At 34.8% G+C, this 25,406-nt stretch overlaps 1 protein-coding gene across 1 annotated transcript in view; it reads left to right on the plus strand.

Moving 5' to 3' along the window:
- The first annotated feature begins 16,714 nt into the window (after nt 1-16,714).
- LOC139866283 (protein SRG1-like) overlaps nt 16,715-25,406 on the plus strand; it is a 56,326-nt gene continuing 47,634 nt past the window's right edge. The window contains exons 1-4 of the mRNA XM_071854476.1: nt 16,715-16,996; nt 17,111-17,358; nt 17,900-18,224; nt 18,674-18,884. Of these exons, the coding sequence (XP_071710577.1) occupies nt 16,715-16,996; nt 17,111-17,358; nt 17,900-18,224; nt 18,674-18,884 (1,066 nt within the window). The remainder of the gene's footprint in view (nt 16,997-17,110; nt 17,359-17,899; nt 18,225-18,673; nt 18,885-25,406) is intronic.

The raw sequence follows: 25,406 nt of genomic DNA on the forward strand, positions 1-25,406 counted from the left end.
CACTGCCAGCGACATGATTCTGTTTTTTTGCTTTTTGAGTTTAATGATGGGCATTTTGGTCATTTCACTTGGGGTCGGATCTGTGGCCATATCAACTGGTTTGGATCCAATTGTGGATCAATTTCATATCCATGCATCATTCTCATCCATTCTTAGAGAGAGAGAGCAGTCTAGAGAGAGATTTGGGGTTTTGGAGAAGAAGGAGCTTGAATTGATCAAAGTCTCGGGTTTTAAAGTTGTTCACCTCGTTCCTAGCTACGTTTTGGTTGTTGTGGTAAGTTCTAACTCCGAATTTCATTGTTTGATTTGATATTCAAAGTTAGAGGTTGAACTTAAAATTGTTAGGAAACCCATTTAAACTCATGAAGTGAGTTTATTGATGCTAGTAATCGGGTTATTGGTTGTTGTTGGTGGATTTTGGGTTGGTGAACAAATTGGCCATGATTAGGACTTGTATTTGGGTTTAATCACGAGGATTAGTGATTATGGAAGTGTTAGAACCCATTTTGTGTATTTGAAAGACTAATTTTGGAAATGAGTCAAAATTGGGGTTTTGGTTGATTTTGAGAATGATAAGTGTTTAACACTTAAGATTGGGTTCAATTGGCATAATAAGACCATTTTCACTTGTGTTAGTGATTATTGGTTAGTTTGGGCGCGTTTTGGGTTTGTAAGTGCAATTGGTCGAATTTGCACTAAGGGTCGAATTGAGTTGGTTTTTAAATCCACTCTAAGTGTGTTGTTGTAATTGTGATGATGGAATAGGTACATTTCATCGGCCAGTTGCGGATTATTCGGTAGCATTTCATCAAGGCGACAAGGTGAGTGGAATGATTATACATGTGCGTATATAATGTATCTATTTGTAGGGCGGGGGAGGGGCCGGGTATGCGTTGTCTATACCACCAAAGTTAGTGATATATTTCGTTGTACACTAACGATGGATATTTCGTTGTCCAAATTGCCCAAGAGTTAGTGATATATTTCGTTGTACACTAACGATGGACATTTCGTTGTCCAATCCTACCAAGAGTTAGTGATATATTTCGTTGTACACTAACGATTACTTTGAACGGATATTTCGTTGTCTAATCCGACCAAGAGTTAGTGATATATTTCGTTGTACACTAACGATTTCTTTGAACGGATATTTCGTTGTCCGAATGGCCTAGGGATTAGTGATATATTTCGTTGTACACTAACGGTTGTTATGAATACCGGTGGGAAATTCGAAGTACCATTCCCTTGTGTAATCGGTTAACCATGGTGACGTGTTGTAGTGTAACATTTTATATTATTCGAGTTATATATATGATGTTGTGGTGCTAGCTTGTGGTCTTGAAGAATTTAGAGTTATACTTGCGAAGGTATGCTATGTAACTTGCTAGCGTGTATGAGGTATTTGTGTAAGTGTATGCATGTAGGTATATTATATATGTATATGTATAATTATTGCATTCACTAAGCGTTAGCTTACACTCTCGTTGTTTACCTTTTTTATAGATTTGCTTTGGAGACGGTGGCTCGGGTGAGCGCGAGGATTAGTGGACTTGCTGAAATGTCCCGTTCTTATTGATTAAAAACGTTCCATATTAATTGATTTCGTTGCGAGGTTTTGACCTCTATATGAGACGTTTTTCAAAGACTGCATTCATTTTTAAAACAAACCATAACCTTTATTTCATAGATAAAGGTTTTAAAAAGCTTTACGTAGATTATCAAATAATGATAATCTAAAATATCCTGTTTACACACGACCATTACATAATGGTTTACAATACAAATATGTTACATCGAAATCAGTTTCTTGAATGCAGTTTTTACACAATATCATACAAACATGGACTCCAAATCTTGTCCTTATTTTAGTATGCAACAGCGGAAGCTCTTAATATTCACCTGAGAATAAACATGCTTTAAACGTCAACAAAAATGTTGGTGAGTTATAGGTTTAACCTATATATATCAAATCGTAACAATAGACCACAAGATTTCATATTTCAATACACATCCCATACATAGAGATAAAAATCATTCATATGGTGAACACCTGGTAACCGACAATAACAAGATGCATATATAAGAATATCCCCATCATTCCGGGACACCCTTCGGATATGATATAAATTTCGAAGTACTAAAGCATCCGGTACTTTGGATGGGGTTTGTTAGGCCCAATAGATCTATCTTTAGGATTCGCGTCAATTAGGGTGTATGTTCCCTAATTCTTAGATTACCAGACTTAATAAAAAGGGGCATATTCGATTTCGATAATTCAACCATAGAATGTAGTTTCACGTACTTGTGTCTATTTTGTAAATCATTTATAAAACCTGCATGTATTCTCATCCCAAAAATATTAGATTTTAAAAGTGGGACTATAACTCACTTTCACAGATTTTTACTTCGTCGGGAAGTAAGACTTGGCCACTGGTTGATTCACGAACCTATAACAATATATACATATATATCAAAGTATGTTCAAGATATATTTACAACACTTTTAATATATTTTGATTTTTTAAGTTTATTAAGTCAGCTGTCCTCGTTAGTAACCTACAACTAGTTGTCCACAGTTAGATGTACAGAAATAAATCGATAAATATTATCTTGAATCAATCCACGACCCAGTGTATACGTATCTCAGTATTGATCACAACTCAAACTATATATATTTTGGAATCAACCTCAACCCTGTATAGCTAACTCCAACATTCACATATAGAGTGTCTATGGTTGTTCCGAAATATATATAGATGTGTCGACATGATAGGTCGAAACATTGTATACGTGTCTATGGTATCTCAAGATTACATAATATACAATACAAGTTGATTAAGTTATGGTTGGAATAGATTTGTTACCAATTTTCACGTAGCTAAAATGAGAAAAATTATCCAATCTTGTTTTACCCATAACTTCTTCATTTTAAATCCGTTTTGAGTGAATCAAATTGCTATGGTTTCATATTGAAATATATTTTATGAATCTAAACATAAAAAGTATAGGTTTATAGTCAGAAAAATAAGTTACAAGTCATTTTTGTAAAGGTAGTCATTTCAGTCGAAAGAACGACGTCTAGATGACCATTTTAGAAAACATACTTCCACTTTGAGTTTAACCATAATTTTTGGATATAGTTTCATGTTCATAATAAAAATCATTTTCTCAGAATAACAAATTTTAAATCAAAGTTTATCATAGTTTTTAATTAACTAACCCAAAACAGCCCGCGGTGTTACTACGACGGCGTAAATCCGGTTTTACGGTGTTTTTCGTGTTTCCAGGTTTTAAATCATTAAGTTAGCATATCATATAGATATAGAACATGTGTTTAGTTGATTTTAAAAGTCAAGTTAGAAGGATTAACTTTTGTTTGCGAACAAGTTTAGAATTAACTAAACTATGTTCTAGTGATTACAAGTTTAAACCTTCGAATAAGATAGCTTTATATGTATGAATCGAATGATGTTATGAACATCATTACTACCTTAAGTTCCTTGGATAAACCTACTGGAAAAGAGAAAAATGGATCTAGCTTCAATGGATCCTTGGATGGCTCGAAGTTCTTGAACCAGAATCATGACACGAAAACAAGTTCAAGTAAGATCATCACTTGAAATAAGATTGTTATAGTTATAGAAATTGAACCAAAGTTTGAATATGATTATTACCTTGTATTAGAATGATAACCTACTGTAAGAAACAAAGATTTCTTGAGGTTGGATGATCACCTTACAAGATTGGAAGTGAGCTAGCAAACTTGAAAGTATTCTTGATTTTATGAAACTAGAACTTTTGGAATTTATGAAGAACACTTAGAACTTGAAGATAGAACTTGAGAGAGATCAATTAGATGAATAAAATTGAAGAATGAAAGTGTTTGTAGGTGTTTTTGGTCGTTGGTGTATGGATTAGATATAAAGGATATGTAATTTTGTTTTCATGTAAATAAGTCATGAATGATTACTCATATTTTTGTAATTTTATGAGATATTTCATGCTAGTTGCCAAATGATGGTTCCCACATGTGTTAGGTGACTCACATGGGCTGCTAAGAGCTGATCATTGGAGTACGAATACGGGTGCATACGAGTAGAATTGTTGATGAAACTGAACGAGGATGTAATTGTAAGAATTTTTGTTAAGTAGAAGTATTTTGATAAGTGTATTGAAGTCTTTAAAAAGTGTATAAATACATATTAAAACACTACATGTATATACATTTTAACTGAGTCGTTAAGTCATCGTTAGTCGTTACATGTAAGTGTTGTTTTGAAACCTTTAGGTTAACGATCTTGTTAAATGTTGTTAACCCAATGTTTATAATATCAAATGAGATTTTAAATTATTATATTATCATGATATTATCATGTATGAATATCTCTTAATATGATATATATACATTAAATGTCTTTACAACGATAATCGTTACATATATGTCTCGTTTAAAAATCATTAAGTTAGTAGTCTTGTTTTTACGTATGTAGTTCATTGTTAATATACTTAATGATATGTTTACTTATCATAGTATCATGTTAACTATATATATATCCATATATATGTCATCATATAGTTTTTACAAGTTTTAACGTTCGTGAATCACCGGTCAACTTGGGTGGTCAATTGTCTATATGAAACATATTTCAATTAATCAAGTCTTAACAAGTTTGATTGCTTAACATGTTGGAAACATTTAATCATGTAAATATTAATCTCAATTAATATATATAAACATGGAAAAGTTCGGGTCACTACAGTACCTACCCGTTAAATAAATTTCGTCCCGAAATTTTAAGCTGTTGAAGGTGTTGACGAATCTTCTGGAAATAGATGCGGGTATTTCTTCTTCATCTGATATTCACGCTCCCAGGTGAACTCGGGTCCTCTACGAGCATTCCATCGAACCTTAACAATTGGTATCTTGTTTTGCTTAAGTCTTTTAACCTCACGATCCATTATTTCGACGGGTTCTTCGATGAATTGAAGTTTTTCATTGATTTGGATTTCATCTAACGGAATAGTGAGATCTTCTTTAGCAAAATATTTCTTCAAATTCGAGACGTGGAAAGTGTTATGTACAGCCGCGAGTTGTTGAGGTAACTCTAGTCGGTAAGCTACTGGTCCGGCACGATCAATAATCTTGAATGGTCCAATATACCTTGGATTTAATTTCCCTCGTTTACCAAATCGAACAACGCCTTTCCAAGGTGCAACTTTAAGCATGACCATCTCTCCAATTTCAAATTCTATATCTTTTCTTTTAATGTCAGCGTAGCTCTTTTGTCGACTTTGGGCGGTTTTCAACCGTTGTTGAATTTGGATGATCTTCTCGGTAGTTTCTTGTATAATCTCCGGACCCGTAATCTGTCTATCCCCCACTTCACTCCAACAAATCGGAGACCTGCACTTTCTACCATAAAGTGCTTCAAACGGCGCCATCTCAATGCTTGAATGGTAGCTGTTGTTGTAGGAAAATTCTGCTAACGGTAGATGTCGATCCCAACTGTTTCCGAAATCAATAACACATGCTCGTAGCATGTCTTCAAGCGTTTGTATCATCCTTTCGCTCTGCCCATCAGTTTGTGGATGATAGGCAGTACTCATTTCTAGACGAGTTCCTAATGCTTGCTGTAATGTCTGCCAGAATCTTGAAATAAATCTGCCATCCCTATCAGAGATAATAGAGATTGGTATTCCATGTCTGGAGACGACTTCCTTCAAATACAGTCGTGCTAACTTCTCCATCTTGTCATCTTCTCTTATTGGCAGGAAGTGTGCTGATTTGGTGAGACGATCAACTATTACCCAAATAGTATCAAAACCACTTGCAGTCCTTGGTAATTTAGTGATGAAATCCATGGTGATGTTTTCCCATTTCCATTCCGGGATTTCGGGTTGTTGAAGTAGACCTGATGGTTTCTGATGCTCAGCTTTGACCTTAGAACACGTCAAACATTCTCCTACGTATTTAGCAACATCGTCTTTCATACCCGACCACCAAAAATGTTTCTTGAGATCCTTGTACATCTTCCCCGTTCCAGGATGTATTGAGTATCTGGTTTTATGAGCTTCTCTAAGTACCATTTCTCTCATATCTCCAAATTTTGGTACCCAAATCCTTTCAGCCCTATACCGGGTTCCGTCTTCCCGAATATTAAGATGCTTCTCCGATCCTTTGGGTATTTCATCCTTTAAATTTCCCTCTTTTAAAACTCCTTGTTGCGCCTCCTTTATTTGAGTAGTAATGTTATTATGAATCATTATATTCATAGATTTTACTCGAATGGGTTCTCTGTCCTTCCTGCTCAAGGCATCGGCTACCACATTTGCCTTCCCCGGGTGGTAACGAATCTCAAAGTCGTAATCATTCAACAATTCAATCCACCTACGCTGCCTCATATTCAGTTGTTTCTGATTAAATATGTGTTGAAGACTTTTGTGGTCGGTATATATAATACTTTTGACCCCATATAAGTAGTGCCTCCAAGTCTTTAATGCAAAAACAACCGCGCCTAATTCCAAATCATGCGTCGTATAATTTTGTTTCGTGAATCTTCAATTGTCTGGACGCATAAGCAATCACCTTCGTTCGTTGCATTAATACACAACCGAGACCTTGTTTTGATGCATCACAATAAATCACAAAATCATCATTCCCTTCAGGCAATGACAATATAGGTGCCGTAGTTAGCTTTTTCTTCAATAACTGAAACGCTTTCTCTTGTTCATCATTCCATTCAAATTTCTTCCCTTTATGCGTTAATACAGTCAAGGGTTTTGCTATTCTGGAAAAGTCTTGGATGAACCTTCTGTAGTGACCAGCTAGTCCTAAAAACTGGCGTATGTGTTTCGGAGTTTTCGGGGTTTCCCACTTTTCAACAGTTTCTATCTTTGCCGGATCCACCTTAATACCTTCTTTGTTCACTATGTGACCGAGGAATTGAACTTCTTCCAACCAAAATGCACACTTTGAAAACTTAGCATACAATTCTTCCTTCCTCAATACTTCTAACACCTTTCTCAAATGTTCACCATGTTCTTGGTCATTCTTTGAGTAAATAAGTATGTCATCAATGAAAACAATGACAAACTTGTCAAGGTATGGTCCACACACTCGGTTCATAAGGTCCATGAACACAGCTGGTGCATTAGTTAAACCAAACGGCATGACCATAAACTCGTAATGACCGTAACGTGTTCTGAAAGCAGTCTTTGGAATATCATCTTCTTTCACCCGCATTTGATGATACCCGGAACGAAAGTCAATCTTTGAATAAATAGACGAGCCTTGTAGTTGATCAAATAAGTCATCGATTCTCGGTAGTGGGTAGCGGTTCTTGATGGTAAGTTTGTTCAACTCTCGGTAGTCGATACACAACCTAAATGTATCATCTTTCTTCTTGACAAACAAAACAGGAGCTCCCCACGGTGATGTGCTTGGTCGAATGAAACCACGCTCTAAAAGTTCTTGTAATTGGCTTTGTAGTTCTTTCATCTCGCTGGGTGCGAGTCTGTAAGGAGCACGAGCTATTGGTGCAGCTCCTGGTACAAGATCTATTTGAAATTCAACGGATCGATGTGGGGGTAATCCCGGTAATTCTTTCGGAAATACATCAGGAAATTCTTTTGAGACGGGAACATCATTGATGCTCTTTTCTTCAGTTTGTACTTTCTCGACGTGTGCTAGAACAGCATAGCAACCTTTTCTTATTAGTTTTTGTGCCTTCAAATTACTAGTAAGATGTAGCTTCGTGTTGCCCTTTTCTCCGTACACCATTAAGGGTTTTCCTTTTTCTCGTATAATGCGAATTGCATTTTTGTAACAAACGATCTCCGCTTTCACTTCTTTCAACCAGTCCATACCGATTATCACATCAAAACTCCCTAACTCTTCTGGTATCAAATCAATCTTAAATGTTTCGTTAACCAGTTTAATTTCTCGATTCCGACATATATTATCTGCTGAAATTAATTTACCATTTGCTAATTCGAGAAAAAATTTACTATCCAAAGGCGTCAATGGACAACTTAATTTAGCACAAAAATCTCTACTCATATAGCTTCTATCCGCACCCGAATCAAATAAAATGTAAGCAGATTTATTGTCAATAAGAAACGTACCCGTAACAAGCTCCGGGTCCTCCTGTGCCTCTGCCGCATTAATATTGAAAACTCTTCCACGGCCTTGTCCATTCGTGTTCTCCTGGTTCGGGCAATTTCTAATAATGTGGCCCGGTTTTCCACATTTATAACAAACTACATTGGCATAACTTGCTCCGACACTACTTGCTCCGCCATTACTCGTTCCGACACCATTTTTTCCTTTCGTTCTATTAACCCCTGGTCCGTAGACCTCACACTTCGCCGCGCTATGACCATTTCTTTTACACTTGTTGCAAAATTTGGTGCAGAACCCCGAGTGATTCTTTTCACACCTTTGGCATAGCTGCTTCTGATTGTTGTTGTTGTTGCGGTTATTATTGTTGTTGGGATGATTATTGTAATTGCTGTTGTTGTTGTTGTTGTTGTTGTTGGGCCGTTTGTTGTAGTTGCGATTGATGTTACGATTGTTGGGATAATTGTTGCGATTATTGTTGTAATTGCTGTTGTTGTTGTATTGGTGATTCTTATCACCATTTTCCTCCCACTTTCTTTTGACTTGCTTCACATTGGCCTCTTCAGCAGTCTGTTCTTTAATTCTTTCTTCAATCTGGTTCACGAGTTTGTGAGCCATTCTACATGCCTGTTGTATGGAGGCGGGCTCGTGTGAACTTATATCTTCTTGGATTCTTTCCGGTAATCCTTTCACAAACGCGTCGATCTTCTCTTCCTCATCTTCGAATGCTCCCGGACACAATAGGCACAATTCTGTGAATCGTCTTTCGTACGTGGTAATATCAAATCCTTGGGTTCGTAACCCTCTAAGTTCTGTCTTGAGCTTATTGACCTCGGTTCTGGGACGGTACTTCTCGTTCATCAAGTGCTTGAATGCTGACCACGGTAGTGCGTACGCATCGTCTTGTCCCACTTGCTCTAGATAGGTATTCCACCATGTTAACGCAGAACCTGTGAAGGTATGCGTAGCGTACTTTACTTTGTCCTCTTCAGTACACTTACTTATGGCAAACACCGATTCGACCTTCTCGGTCCACCGTTTCAATCCGATCGGTCCTTCGGTTCCATCAAATTCCAAAGGTTTGCAGGCAGTGAATTCTTTGTAGGTGCATCCTACACGATTTCCTGTACTGCTAGATCCAAGGTTATTGTTGGTATGTAGCGCAGCCTGTACTGCGGCTATGTTTGAAGTTAGAAAAGTACGGAATTCCTCTTCATTCATATTCACGGTGTGTCAAGTAGTCGGTGCCATTTCCTTCAAAATAGTCAAATGGAACAAGTTAATCATACAGAATATTAAGAGTAGTTAATAGTATTTCGTAGCATAATATGAACTCATTTATAAAAGCTTTTTCTTCATATTAGCGTTTTATAAGTTTAAATTCGGGTAGTACCTACCCGTTAAGTTCATACTTAGTAGCTAATATACAATTCAACTACTACAATTCTATATGAAAAAACTGATTATAATAATATTTCGCGTTCAAACTTTTACACAATATTTTACAAACTTACAATTCCGTTTATTTTACATATAGCATGAAATATAGCACACAATAAATTTGATACAAGATGGTTGTGAAGATAATTCTATCTAGTACACAGTCGTTCAGCAAAGGCAATAAAGACACGTAATTCATACGTCCAGAAACAAGTCATGCATTCTGGTTTTACTAGGATTACTTCCCATCCTTGGTCTTGTGGAACATAACCGTTATGGCCGTTGATAAGACATCGTGTTGTAACGTCGTCAAAGGGACGAGGGTTACGTAATGTCCAACAGTCCCGTAACAATTTAAAAACCTCATTTCTTACCCCAATTACTGACTCCGTCACTTGTGGGAACGTTTTGTTTAATAGTTGTAGCCCGATGTTCTTGTTCTCACTTTGGTGAGAAGCGAACATTACTAATCCGTAAGCATAACATGCTTCTTTATGTTGCATGTTAGCCGCTTTTTCTAAATCACGAAGTCCAATATTCGGATATATTGAGTCAAAATAATTTCTTAACCCATTGCGTAAAATAGCATTTGGGTTCCCCGCAATATATGCGTCAAAGTAAACACATCGTAACTTATGGATTTCCCAATGTGATATCCCCCATCTTTCGAACGAAAGCCTTTTATAAACCAAGGCATTCTTGGAACGTTCTTCGAATGTCTTACAAACTGATCTCGCCTTAAATAGTTGTGCCGAAGAATTCTGACCGACTCTAGACAAGATTTCATCAATCATGTCTCCGGGTAGGTCTCTTAAAATATTGGGTTGTCTATCCATTTTGTGTTTTTATACTGTAAAATAGACAAGAGTTAGATTCATAAAAAAAATACTTATTAATACAAGCAATTTTTACATATATCATAAAGCATAAGCACACTATATTACATATATTACACCACACGAATACAACTATCTTATTCCGACTCGCTTGTTTCTTCTTCTTCGGTTTTGGTTCGTTTTGCCAAGTTTCTAGGGATATATGATGTTCCCCTAATACGAGCCGTCGTGATCCACATTGGTTTAGAAAAACCTGGTGGTTTAGAGGTTCCCGGGTCATTGTTACAACTTAAGGACTTCGGGGGTTGACGATACATATAAAGTTCATCGGGGTTGGAATTAGATTTCTCTATTTTTATGCCCTTTCCCTTATTATTTTCTTTTTCCTTTTTAAATACAGTTGGGGTAATTTCTATAACATCATCGGAATTCTCGTCGGAATCCGATTCATCGGAGAATTGGTAATCCTCCCAATATTTTGCTTCCTTGGCGGAAACACCATTGACCATAATTAACCTTGGTCGGTTGGTTGAGGATTTTCTTTTACTTAACCGTTTTATTATTTCCCCCACCGGTTCTATTTCTTCATCCAGTTCCGATTCTTCTTCCGGTTCCGATTCTTCTTCCGGTTCTGACTCTTCTTCCGGTTCCTCTTCGGGAACTTGTGAATCAGTCCACGAATCATTCCAATTTACATTTGACTCTTCATTATTATTAGGTGAGTCAATGGGACTTGTTCTAGAGGTAGACATCTATCACATAATATCAAACGCGATAAGAGATTAATATATCACATAATATTCACATGTTAAAAATATATAGTTTCCAACAAAATTTGTTAAGCAATCATTTTTCAAGTAAACATGGTCGAAGTCCAGACTCACTAATGCATCCTAACAAACTCGATAAGACACACTAATGCAAAATTCTGGTTCTCTAAGACCAACGCTCGGATACCAACTGAAATGTCCCGTTCTTATTGATTAAAAACGTTCCATATTAATTGATTTCGTTGCGAGGTTTTGACCTCTATATGAGACGTTTTTCAAAGACTGCATTCATTTTTAAAACAAACCATAACCTTTATTTCATAGATAAAGGTTTTAAAAAGCTTTACGTAGATTATCAAATAATGATAATCTAAAATATCCTGTTTACACACGACCATTACATAATGGTTTACAATACAAATATGTTACATCGAAATCAGTTTCTTGAATGCAGTTTTTACACAATATCATACAAACATGGACTCCAAATCTTGTCCTTATTTTAGTATGCAACAGCGGAAGCTCTTAATATTCACCTGAGAATAAACATGCTTTAAACGTCAACAAAAATGTTGGTGAGTTATAGGTTTAACCTATATATATCAAATCGTAACAATAGACCACAAGATTTCATATTTCAATACACATCCCATACATAGAGATAAAAATCATTCATATGGTGAACACCTGGTAACCGACAATAACAAGATGCATATATAAGAATATCCCCATCATTCCGGGACACCCTTCGGATATGATATAAATTTCGAAGTACTAAAGCATCCGGTACTTTGGATGGGGTTTGTTAGGCCCAATAGATCTATCTTTAGGATTCGCGTCAATTAGGGTGTATGTTCCCTAATTCTTAGATTACCAGACTTAATAAAAAGGGGCATATTCGATTTCGATAATTCAACCATAGAATGTAGTTTCACGTACTTGTGTCTATTTTGTAAATCATTTATAAAACCTGCATGTATTCTCATCCCAAAAATATTAGATTTTAAAAGTGGGACTATAACTCACTTTCACAGATTTTTACTTCGTCGGGAAGTAAGACTTGGCCACTGGTTGATTCACGAACCTATAACAATATATACATATATATCAAAGTATGTTCAAGATATATTTACAACACTTTTAATATATTTTGATGTTTTAAGTTTATTAAGTCAGCTGTCCTCGTTAGTAACCTACAACTAGTTGTCCACAGTTAGATGTACAGAAATAAATCGATAAATATTATCTTGAATCAATCCACGACCCAGTGTATACGTATCTCAGTATTGATCACAACTCAAACTATATATATTTTGGAATCAACCTCAACCCTGTATAGCTAACTCCAACATTCACATATAGAGTGTCTATGGTTGTTCCGAAATATATATAGATGTGTCGACATGATAGGTCGAAACATTGTATACGTGTCTATGGTATCTCAAGATTACATAATATACAATACAAGTTGATTAAGTTATGGTTGGAATAGATTTGTTACCAATTTTCACGTAGCTAAAATGAGAAAAATTATCCAATCTTGTTTTACCCATAACTTCTTCATTTTAAATCCGTTTTGAGTGAATCAAATTGCTATGGTTTCATATTGAAATATATTTTATGAATCTAAACATAAAAAGTATAGGTTTATAGTCAGAAAAATAAGTTACAAGTCGTTTTTGTAAAGGTAGTCATTTCAGTCGAAAGAACGACGTCTAGATGACCATTTTAGAAAACATACTTCCACTTTGAGTTTAACCATAATTTTTGGATATAGTTTCATGTTCATAATAAAAATCATTTTCTCAGAATAACAACTTTTAAATCAAAGTTTATCATAGTTTTTAATTAACTAACCCAAAACAGCCCGCGGTGTTACTACGACGGCGTAAATCCGGTTTTACGGTGTTTTTCGTGTTTCCAGGTTTTAAATCATTAAGTTAGCATATCATATAGATATAGAACATGTGTTTAGTTGATTTTAAAAGTCAAGTTAGAAGGATTAACTTTTGTTTGCGAACAAGTTTAGAATTAACTAAACTATGTTCTAGTGATTACAAGTTTAAACCTTCGAATAAGATAGCTTTATATGTATGAATCGAATGATGTTATGAACATCATTACTACCTTAAGTTCCTTGGATAAACCTACTGTAAAAGAGAAAAATGGATCTAGCTTCAATGGATCCTTGGATGGCTCGAAGTTCTTGAACCAGAATCATGACACGAAAACAAGTTCAAGTAAGATCATCACTTGAAATAAGATTGTTATAGTTATAGAAATTGAACCAAAGTTTGAATATGATTATTACCTTGTATTAGAATGATAACCTACTGTAAGAAACAAAGATTTCTTGAGGTTGGATGATCACCTTACAAGATTGGAAGTGAGCTAGCAAACTTGAAAGTATTCTTGATTTTATGAAACTAGAACTTTTGGAATTTATGAAGAACACTTAGAACTTGAAGATAGAACTTGAGAGAGATCAATTAGATGAATAAAATTGAAGAATGAAAGTGTTTGTAGGTGTTTTTGGTCGTTGGTGTATGGATTAGATATAAAGGATATGTAATTTTGTTTTCATGTAAATAAGTCATGAATGATTACTCATATTTTTGTAATTTTATGAGATATTTCATGCTAGTTGCCAAATGATGGTTCCCACATGTGTTAGGTGACTCACATGGGCTGCTAAGAGCTGATCATTGGAGTACGAATACGGGTGCATACGAGTAGAATTGTTGATGAAACTGAACGAGGATGTAATTGTAAGCATTTTTGTTAAGTAGAAGTATTTTGATAAGTGTATTGAAGTCTTTAAAAAGTGTATAAATACATATTAAAACACTACATGTATATACATTTTAACTGAGTCGTTAAGTCATCGTTAGTCGTTACATGTAAGTGTTGTTTTGAAACCTTTAGGTTAACGATCTTGTTAAATGTTGTTAACCCAATGTTTATAATATCAAATGAGATTTTAAATTATTATATTATCATGATATTATCATGTATGAATATCTCTTAATATGATATATATACATTAAATGTCTTTACAACGATAATCGTTACATATATGTCTCGTTTAAAAATCATTAAGTTAGTAGTCTTGTTTTTACATATGTAGTTCATTGTTAATATACTTAATGATATGTTTACTTATCATAGTATCATGTTAACTATATATATATCCATATATATGTCATCATATAGTTTTTACAAGTTTTAACGTTCGTGAATCACCGGTCAACTTGGGTGGTCAATTGTCTATATGAAACATATTTCAATTAATCAAGTCTTAACAAGTTTGATTGCTTAACATGTTGGAAACATTTAATCATGTAAATATTAATCTCAATTAATATATATAAACATGGAAAAGTTCGGGTCACTACACTTGCTTTGGATTTGGATTAGGATTGGGTAGCGTATCCCCAATCGCCATGCTCGGCTTTTATTTTGTGTTAGAAACTGGGGTCGAAAATTGTACTTCGTACTTAACTCGTAAAACGGGCCGATGTGGGCCCGGTGTCGTAAAACTTGTTTATTATCAAAACGTGTTAGTTTTACTTATTAAAATGTGTTGTGAAAACCGTTTGGTCTAATTGTGTCGGGAAGTCGAAGATCTTTTCGCATGAAACGAACAAGTTGATCAGAACTGTCCAGGCCTCTGTGCGCGCCGCGCACAGAGGGTGGTGCGCGCCGCGCACTACACTGAGTATACAAAAAAAAAAAAATTTTACGCGTATTTGGTTGGTTAACGGGTTGGGATGTTACAAATTATAACTAAATTAATTAAATAACTAAGTTTGTTATTTGCTAATTAATACTCCAGATTATTAATAAAAATGAAGTTTTAAAATTTTTTAAAATCACGGACTCCTAAACTCAAATGAATAATTATTTGAAAAAATCAATTAATTTTGCATCATTATTTATCCACCGTGCAACGCACGGGCTCTAAAACTTATTACAATAAAATTGTAAATTTAACTATTTTTTAACTACCGTATAATGTACGGGCTCCATACACTAACTATTTTATAAAGTGTTACCAATTTAGTAATTTTATCAATTATTATCATTTTATTAAAATATTAGTTCTAAAAAATACTCCGTAATTGCTTGATAAACTCAATTGATTTTGCACGGTTATTTCTCACCCTGCACGAGCTCTAAAATCTAATATCATATAAAACGAAAACGACAATAAATGCTTTAAGTATTATATGCTTATAAAACTCAAATATAATAGTTCGCATAGCCAGGTATTATTATTATTATTATTATTATTATTATTATTATTATTATTATTATTATTATTATTATTATTTAATTATAATAATAACAATAATACATAATAAATAATAAATAATACATAATAATAATATTAATAATTAAATAAGAATTAATAATAACAAAAACAATAATAATAATAAGTTTATATAAACTAGATCATATGCGTAATGTGCGCCTAAGAAACTTAAAAGCTATGCTCATTGAGGCTATAGCGCATCACTTAAATGACGCGGCCATGTCGCGCATCATATCTACGCATTGAAAACGTTGCACATCATTCGGATGCCAGACGCGTACATGGGTCAGACAACCATAAATAAGGACTATGGTCTATCATGTGAAGGTTGTTGAATCTGGAGCAATTATCACAAGTCACATAATCTCTGTCACACTCTAAGAAGGCGCGTTTATATAGATGGTGAATGAGATTAAGGTGTTGTCAAATGAATGGTATGATCATCTAAGGATGTTACTACATTTTGGACATGACGGTCGATCATCTCCTCCAATCAAAGGATTGGTGGAACACCATCTTAGTGGGTCTCATTCACCAAAATAATTCCAATGTCATTCCACTCAAGCCAGAATTCCCTTAACTGGTAATGTTTTTTCTAAAACACGGCTAAGAGTTACCGACGGGGTCCGAACGCGATGTCGAAACCTATCCAAGACGCCTAAAACCTCAAGGCCCATGAAATGGGTGGTTATCTCAAGGAGAATATTTTGCAGCTCACGGGATCGAACCCCTTACCTCTCTTATGGTAAGTCAGATCATTACTACTTAATTGGTAAATTTTAGCTTAAACAAAACCATCGTATTTAACAGATATAAACAAGGTTCGATACTATTTGTCCTTTTCTAAAGAACATATTTCTTGACCTCGGCAAGAATCGAATACTAAAAAAGTCGTCGCAGAATTGGATCTAACAAGACAATAAAACTAGAATAAGTAACAGGCTAACAGCATATTATTGTTAATTTTTGTGTTTTATTATTGGCAATTCAAAACAAGAAGATGCCGTTGTCAAAAATATATAATTATATTATATACCGAGTATATATATATTATTTTATTAATTTAATAATATTTATTATATTATATAGGAGTAGGAGTAGGATAGGAGTATATATTATATGAAACAACTAAAAGCTTTCACTTGTATATATGCGTACTTATGTGTAATGTTTAATAATATATACATATATATACACATATAACATTCTAACTTCAATGTTGGATTTGATAGTAATGGAAAACCAAGAAGAAGAAACAATTAACTTAGGGAGATCGCTGCTTGTACCAAGTGTTCAACAACTTGTACGTGATGAGCCATCTATAACCAAGATCCCACATCGATATGTGCATCAACTTGATGATCATGATTCCTCATTTGTATCATCTGATGATCCGTTAACTATTAATCCTTCAGTGCCGGTTATTGATCTTCACAACTTGATTGAAAACACATCAACTTATTCATCTGAGCTCAATAAGCTTCATACCGCTTCTGAAGAATGGGGATTCTTCCAGGTTTGGTTTTAGCTTAGTAGTAAGTAGTAACTAACTCTATATATGTATCCAAAATTTTTTATATCTGTACGTAGAATTAAACATACTTTTTTTTTAACTAAATTTTTTTAACAGGTTATCAACCATGGGATAAGTGAGTCGTTATTAGAAGATTTCAGGAGGGAAATCTTGGATTTCTTCGGTCTTTCAATGGAAGAGAAAAAACATCTTTGGCAAGAAGAAAACAGTTATGAAGGTTTCGGTCAACTGTTTGTCGTATCTGAGGAGCAAAAGCTTGATTGGTCCGACATGTTTGCCATAACAACTCTTCCACGTCATCTCAGGAAATCTCAACTATTTCAAAAGTTGCCACCTCTCCTCAGGTTCTCTCGTTATTTATTCTATACAAATGTAATCGCCTATTTTTAGAAGTTGGTTCTATGTGCTACTGGTTGGATGTTCATTTTTAAAGTTATTGTTGTAGAATACCTATACAGTTATAAACTTATAATTAAGTAAATAATTGTATTCCAAAGTGTGATCAGTCTTAAAGTTTAAATAATCACTTTGTTGAATTGATTATTAATAAATATAATCATTTAATGAAAATAATATTATTTAATAGTAAATTAGATATAAGTTCTATAATGTCTTGGTAGTATACTATATATATGTTGCAGTTAGTACGAAAGTGAATTATGATAATTGACTTAAAATAAAATGACAAACAACTGTATCTTAAAATGTAGTAATGTACCACCAAGTACAACAGGGGATAGTTACCTCGTACATTTGAAACAGACCCATTTTGACCCGTTACCCAATTTGAACCAACCCATTCATTTTCCCAGTTTATGCATTTCCAAAATTCAGATAATGTTATATATTCCTATATTTTATGCACTTGGGTGATATCAACTTCAGGGACAAGTTGGAAGCCTACAGTGCAGAAGTGAAAAAGTTAGCAGTGGCAATCTTGGGCCAAATGGGTAAAGCTCTGGGAATAAAAACAGAGGAGATGAGTGAACTGTTTGAAGATGGGTTTCAAGCAATGAGAATGAATTACTATCCTCCATGTCCCCAGCCTGAATTGGCTCTCGGATTCTCACCACATTCTGATGCAGATGCTTTAACCATCCTCTATCAACTTAACCAAACAGACGGTCTCCAAATTCGAAAAGATGGAAAATGGGTAACCATTAAACCTCTACCAAATGCTTTGGTAGTTAACATTGGTGACATAATGGAGGTAATAACATAAAGCCAATGACTTACCTAAAGTATATTAGAATATGACCCGTTTGGACTCATTTGACCTGAGACCCTTTTAAAACTGTTAACCCGACCCAACCTGACCCATTTGGACTCTTTTAAAATGACCCACGACCCATGACCCATTTCAACTTAAAACCATTTTGACCCTTTATCCAAATCGACCTGACCCAACCTGACCCATTTGGACTCTTTTAAAATTTCACCCATTTGACCCACGACCCATGACCCATTTCAACCTAAAACCATTTTGACCCTTTATCCAAATCGACCCGACCCAGGTATAGTTTTGAGTAAGGTTAGGCTAAGTATTTTGAGTACATTACGCACTTGACACATTTTAAAATTAAATAAGGCGAGTGATAAGAAAATGGATTGAAATTGTTACTTCAATTTTTCAGAACTTTTTTTGTGTGTGTTTTGCAGATCGTAAGTAATGGTGTGTATAAGAGCATCGAGCATCGAGCAATGGTCAATGAGCACAATGAGCGGTTGTCAGTGGCGACATTCTACTGCTCCACTATGGGTACAGAAGTAGGCCCTGCACAAAGCCTTGTGGCACAACATAAGGTAGAAAACTTTCGGCGAGTGCCACTTGAGGAATACTTCAAAGAATGTTTTGCTCGAAAACTTGATGGTAAGTCGTACTTGGATTATATGAAACTAGGCGAATCGAAGGGAAACATTTTGGAACTATAGATTTGTTCTGTTGTTCAAGATCCTGAAAGGTCTGTTGTACTTGAATAACATGGACGTCACAAATTTCAATTAAATCTTCATGGTTTTAAGCATGATTGTACTTGAATAAATCTCACACCTAAGAGGGTGAGAGTAGGAAGTGATTGTTTACGCTTTTGAGTGTCAGAAAATTCATAAAATGAATAACGGTTCAAGATGTGCTGTACTTCTTTCTTCACGCTTTAAAGTATGAGGGTTTGATTTGAATATATATAAGTAATGAATTTGCAAACTTGAAAAAAAATCAAAGTGTTATGTAACATAATTAGTTGTTTATTCTTCAGCAGTTTAAATTTCTATCTCTACACAGACATACAAATTTCATTTCATGTTAATTCTACAACATCATGTAATCCGATCTTGAAAATTTAATAGTCTCCCGTTAGCCACCAACGATCCAACGCTACGCCAAATACTTGCTTTTCCGAAAATTTACCCGTCAATCTCTTTTAGTGTCTTTAGGAAAACACCAGCGACTTACACATCCCATTTTAGCATATATATCATATATCATACTTCTAATAGTGGAAACAATAATGAAAGTATTAGATACTTGAATAATTTCACTGATGATGTTTACAAGCGTACATCGGTACTTATATACAGAGAATGGCTAACCTTGCTAACTAAGAGTCCAGTATTTTAGGGACACATGCTAAACTAATCTTCCACTTATTGTGGATACAAGAGAGTGAGTCTACAATCTAAAATAGCTATACAACAATAAAGTCGACTAATATAATGTGCTGTACAATAATATAATGTGCTGTACAATATTATTATATCGACTGACTATTATCCTCCCTCAGTCACAGCCGTAGAAGAGCGTAGGCAAAGACTGGATCGAAAGTCATTAAACAGAACACGTGGTAAACCTTTCGTAAATATGTCAGCTACTTGGAATCTAGTGGGAACATGTAGAACTTTAACCTCGCCTTTGTGGACTTTTTCTCGAACGAAATGGATGTCGAGTTCAATGTGTTTAGTTCTTTGATGTTGAACGTGATTATCGGATAGATAAGTAGCACTGATGTTGTCGCATAAAAAGAGAGTAGCTTTGCAGAGAGGCAAGTGTAGTTCAAGAAGTAGGTTCCTTAACCAACAGGATTCAGCATGAAACGACCCAACCCGTCTTTAAACCCGAATTTTTTTTTATATAGTAAACCATTATCACGCCACTTAAATGGTTACATGATGTCGACCGATTCATACAAAACATTTAAACGTTCAACAAGTTAAAGTTTACATACTTGGCACGAAGGCCCTTAATCAAATGTGTTACAAATTTGACCTTAAAATGATAGTTTTAAACCAAACAACACACGAGCATGGTTTGGGGCTAAACTACCCAAAACAATAGGCCGTCTTCCAAAAGCTATGCCTACACAATCATCATAGGAATATCTAATCCCCGACAACCCCTTCCCTTTCTCCGCACTTGTACCTAAAAAGTAAACAACGAGAGGGGTAAGCAAAACGCTTAGTGAATGCAATAGTTATATACATACATATATAATATACCTACTTGCAACCACTTACACGCATACCGCATACATGCTAGAAAAAATAATTAGCCTACCATCGCAAGTATAAAACTAATAACCTCCAATACCGCAACTAGCATATCCAATAGCATATAAACAACATAATATAATATGCTACACTACCACAAACACAATCCATATGGTTAACCATACTCGCGTCATGGTGCTACCGGCTCCGTGGTTCACACCATACGCATTATCATGATGCTACAGGCTCCGTGGTTCACATCGCAACTCGAGTCATACTCTCGTTGAGGCGATACCGGCTCCGTGGTTCACACCTCAACACTCGTGCTATAGTGCTACCGGCTCCGTGGTTTACACTACAACAAACGTACCTTAGTGCTACCGGCTCCGTGGTTCACACTACAATACACGTACCATGATGCCACCGGCTCCGTGGTTCGCATCATAGCATACTCGCACATACTATGACACTTCCGGCTTCGTGGATCATGCCATAGCATACAAATAAATATACTATATACATACATGCATAATTATTCCACTCACCTTAACTCCTAGGTGATGATTATACAACTTCGCAAGCTTCAGCGGAAGGTAACTAGTACATTAAATATACAATCGATATACCCACTAGTTGGACTAGACACCAACACTTAACTCTTGTGCATTTAATGACACAATTGCATTAAATGACCCATTTGCACAAACCCGCCCATTCAAAGTCAAAACTATCATTAATCACTAAAAGATAGTGATTAAAGTCCAATAACACCATCTAAACAAAATTGGGGTATTCTTATGCCCAACTTGCCCAACTAGGTCAACATTCCAATTTGCCCCATTTAAAGTCAAGACCCACAATTTGGTCAAACTCGAACCCCATTAACAAACTTTCACTAACACATAAGTGTGTTAGTGATTCAATGACACCATTAACTCTATAAACTTCAAATCACAAGGTTAAACCCTAGATTACAAACCTTAGGGTTTCCATACATCAAGTTTACCCCAAATTCGCCTATTTAACCCTAAAATAGGTCTTACAAACTACACATGAACAAACCCTAGCTATAAATCAATTTGAACTTGAAACTCGGAGTTAAAACTTACCACTACCACCAAAACATACCTAAAGATGTAGGAAACAACTTTAAAACTTGGACTTAGGCAAGATTTGGTCTTATTCTTCCCAAAAATGAGCTCTCTCTCTCTAAAACTCTAACTCTCTCTAGAATGAAAGTGTGTGTGTGTGGTAGAGATAAAATGAGCTCAAGATAAGATTAGATCTGCATTTGTGGTCTACAAACCGTTCCCTAAGTAAAAAGACCATTTAGCCCCTTAAAAACCCCAAATTTAAGGTTAAATTCGTAACCTGCCAGCACCAATATTGCGGCCGTAATCCCCAAAATTGCCGTAATCCCCAATATTGCGGTCGTAATCCCCAATATTGCGGCCGTAATCCCCAATATTGCGATCGTAACTTTGGCTGTTTTCAGAAACATGTCTCCCTGCTCAAAAGCTGCGGCCGTAAGGCCATAAATTGCAGTCGTAATTTTTGGTTTCAGGCCCTTTTTCATTTTATGACTAGATTAAACAAACGTGGCTAAAGTCAAACACAATAAAGATTGAATACGAGCCTTTGGACTTCGTTCGTCGATCAAAACAACATGCCAAAGGAAAAACGGGGTGTTACAACTCTCCCCTACTTGAATCAGAGCGCGTCCTCGCGATCCAAGCCGCATGATAAGAAGGAAGATACACTAAAACGAACTCTTCGGGTTCCCAAGTGAATTCCGAACCCTTTCTATGTCGCCATTGCACTTTATAAGTTCTCACCTCATTGTTACGCAACAACTTGATCTTCTCATCAAGAATGGCTATCGGTTCTTCAACGTACTCTAATTTGTTGTTCAACGTGATTTCATCTAACGGTACCCAAGTTGAGTCATCCGTAAGACACTTACGGAGATGGGAAACATGAAATGTGTTATGAATTCCCGCAAGCTCTTCGGGTAACTCTAGTCTATAAGCAACCTCACCAACACGAGCCAACATTTTGAAAGGCCCAATAAACCGAGGAGCTAACTTCCCTTATTTTCGAAATCGAATAACACCCTTCCACGGCGAAACCTTAAGCATCACCATGTCACCTTCTTGGAACTCAATTGGTCGCCTTCGTTTATCGGCATAAGATTTTTGTCTATCTTGCGCCGCCTTAAGTCGAGCCCGAATCATCTCAATTTTACTATTTGTCTCTAAAACTAAATTGGTACTCCCGATTTCTCTTTGTCCCACTTCACCCCAACAAATAGGAGTTCGACACCTTCGCCCATAAAGCATCTCATACGGTGGAATTCCAATACTAGCATGGTAACTATTGTTGTACTAGAATTCCACCAAAGGCAAGTGTTCATCCCAACTACCACCGAAATCAATAACACACGCCCGTAGCATATCCTCCAACGTTTGATTCGTACGCTTGGTTTGACCGTCCGTTTGGGGATGATATGCCGTGCTCATCTTCAATTGAGTACCCCTATCTTCATGAAACTTATTCCAAAACCGAGACGTGAAACGAGTATTTCGATAAAAAAAATAGATATAGGAACCCCATGCCTTGATATCACTTCCTTGATAAATAACTTAGACAAAGTCTCTGATAGTGCTCCAAATGACCATATATTTAGGCACAATATCATTCCAATATGTAAAGCTTTTAGTTGCAATTGTTCTATTTTTATGTAATATTCGTTTAAATAAATAAGTGCTAAGAGAAAAGAAGAAAACGGCGATTTAAAGACGCAAATGACCAAAAAGCTCAAATGAACAAGAAATAATTCAAATGGTTCAATTTATTGATAAGAAACGTCTAAAAATGACAAGAGTACAAGTTGCAAAAAACAAAGTACAAGATATCTACGCTTACGAAAAGACGTTCGAAAATCCAGAATCGGGACATAAACCGAGCATCAACGCGCGAGTCAACGGACCTAAAATTACAAGTCAACTATGCACATAAATATAATATATATATATATATATATATATATATATAATTATATAATTATATAAATTATATATATAAATAATTATATAATTAAATATAACGTCGACAAGCTAGCAAACAAATCATTATGAGCTGGAATCTGAAGCCATGCGATCGCATGGCCTGGAAGCACATTTTCCATGCGATCGCATGGGGCCAAAAGTCAGGCCAAGTGCTATAAATTGCAACATTTTCAGCCGAGTTTTACACATCTTTTTCTTTTCCTTCCTCTGATCAATGTAATATATATTTATATTTATAATATTAAGTTTAAATTAAGTTTAATAATAGTTGGGTTATTGTAAGAAATGTTTTAAGGTTTTGTAAGTCGGAACTCTGTCTGTGTAACGCTACGCGATAAATAATCACTGTAAGCTATGTTCTTCCTTTTTAAATTAATATCTCGTAACTAAGTTATTATTATGCTTATTTAAGCCGAAGTAATCGTGATGTTAGACTAAATATTATGACGGGGTTATTGGATTTTGTACCATAATTAATGTTTAAACAAAAGACCGACACTTGTGGGCATTGGACTATGGACTATTAATAGATGGGGGGTATTGTCTAAATTGAGTGACAACTCATTGGAATCTGTCTAACCTATCTTCAAATTAATTAACTTAATAATTAATAATGATTATGGTTGTCCTATTTAGTGACATTCATACGGAATCTATTATAATCATTTAATTAATTATTTGGGTTGGGTAATTGATTATTTAAACTGATCAAGTGGGTAAATTAATATTCATATCTAATCAAAACAGGGGTGGATTACATACAGTGATAGCTGGTGTAATTGTTGACAGAAGTGATAACTGCGTCACAGTTTAAATCTTTAATTAGTTGGAATATTTGACTTCGGGTATAAGGGTAATTTGACGAGGACACTCGCACTTTATATTTATGACTGATGGACTGTTATGGACAAAAACCAGATAGACGTATCAAATAAACCAGGACAAAGGACAATTAACCCAAGAGTAATAAATTAAAATCAAAACGTCAAATATCATGATTACGGAAGTTTAAATAAGCATAATTGTTTTATTTTATATCTCATCGCACTTTTATTTATTGTCATTTTATTTATTGCACTTTTAATTATCATACTTTTAATTATCGCATTTTTATTTATCATCATTTACTTTACGCTTTAAATTAAGTTGTATTTATATTTAATAATTTACATTAGGTTTTAATTGTGACTTAAGACATAAAATCAACAAACCGGTCATTAAACGGTAAAAACCCCCCTTTTATAATAATAATAATAATATTACTTATATATATATATATATATATATATATATATATATATATATATATATATATTGATACAAATATAGTTTAAAATAAATATAGCGTTAGACTCAGCTAGCTCCCTGCGGAACGAACCGGACTTACTAAAAACTACACTACTTTACGATTAGGTACACTGCCTATAGTGTTGTAGCAAGGTTTAGGTATATCCACTCTATAAATAAATAAATAAATAACTTGTGTAAAATTGTATCGTATTTAATAGCATTTTGCAATAAAAATATAACTATTTCGTATACACCTCGCATAACATCAAGTATTTTTGGCGCCGCTGCCGGGGAACACTCAACGCCGAAGCGAAACACTATAAAAAAAATTTAGTTTTTAAGTTAGTTTTGTAAAAATATATTTATATAAGTTTTAAATATAAAAATATAAAAACATAAAAAAAAGAGAAAAATATATTTCTATATTTTTAAGTATTTAAATTAAAAAGTTTATATTTTTTTTAGTTATAAAAACTAATAAGTAATTTATTTTTTTAGTTTATTTAAATTAATATTAATATTTTTCTATAAATTAAAATTAGAAAAAAAAT

Source organism: Rutidosis leptorrhynchoides, chromosome 1 (assembly GCF_046630445.1).
Source record: "Rutidosis leptorrhynchoides isolate AG116_Rl617_1_P2 chromosome 1, CSIRO_AGI_Rlap_v1, whole genome shotgun sequence".
NCBI lineage: Eukaryota > Viridiplantae > Streptophyta > Magnoliopsida > Asterales > Asteraceae > Rutidosis > Rutidosis leptorrhynchoides.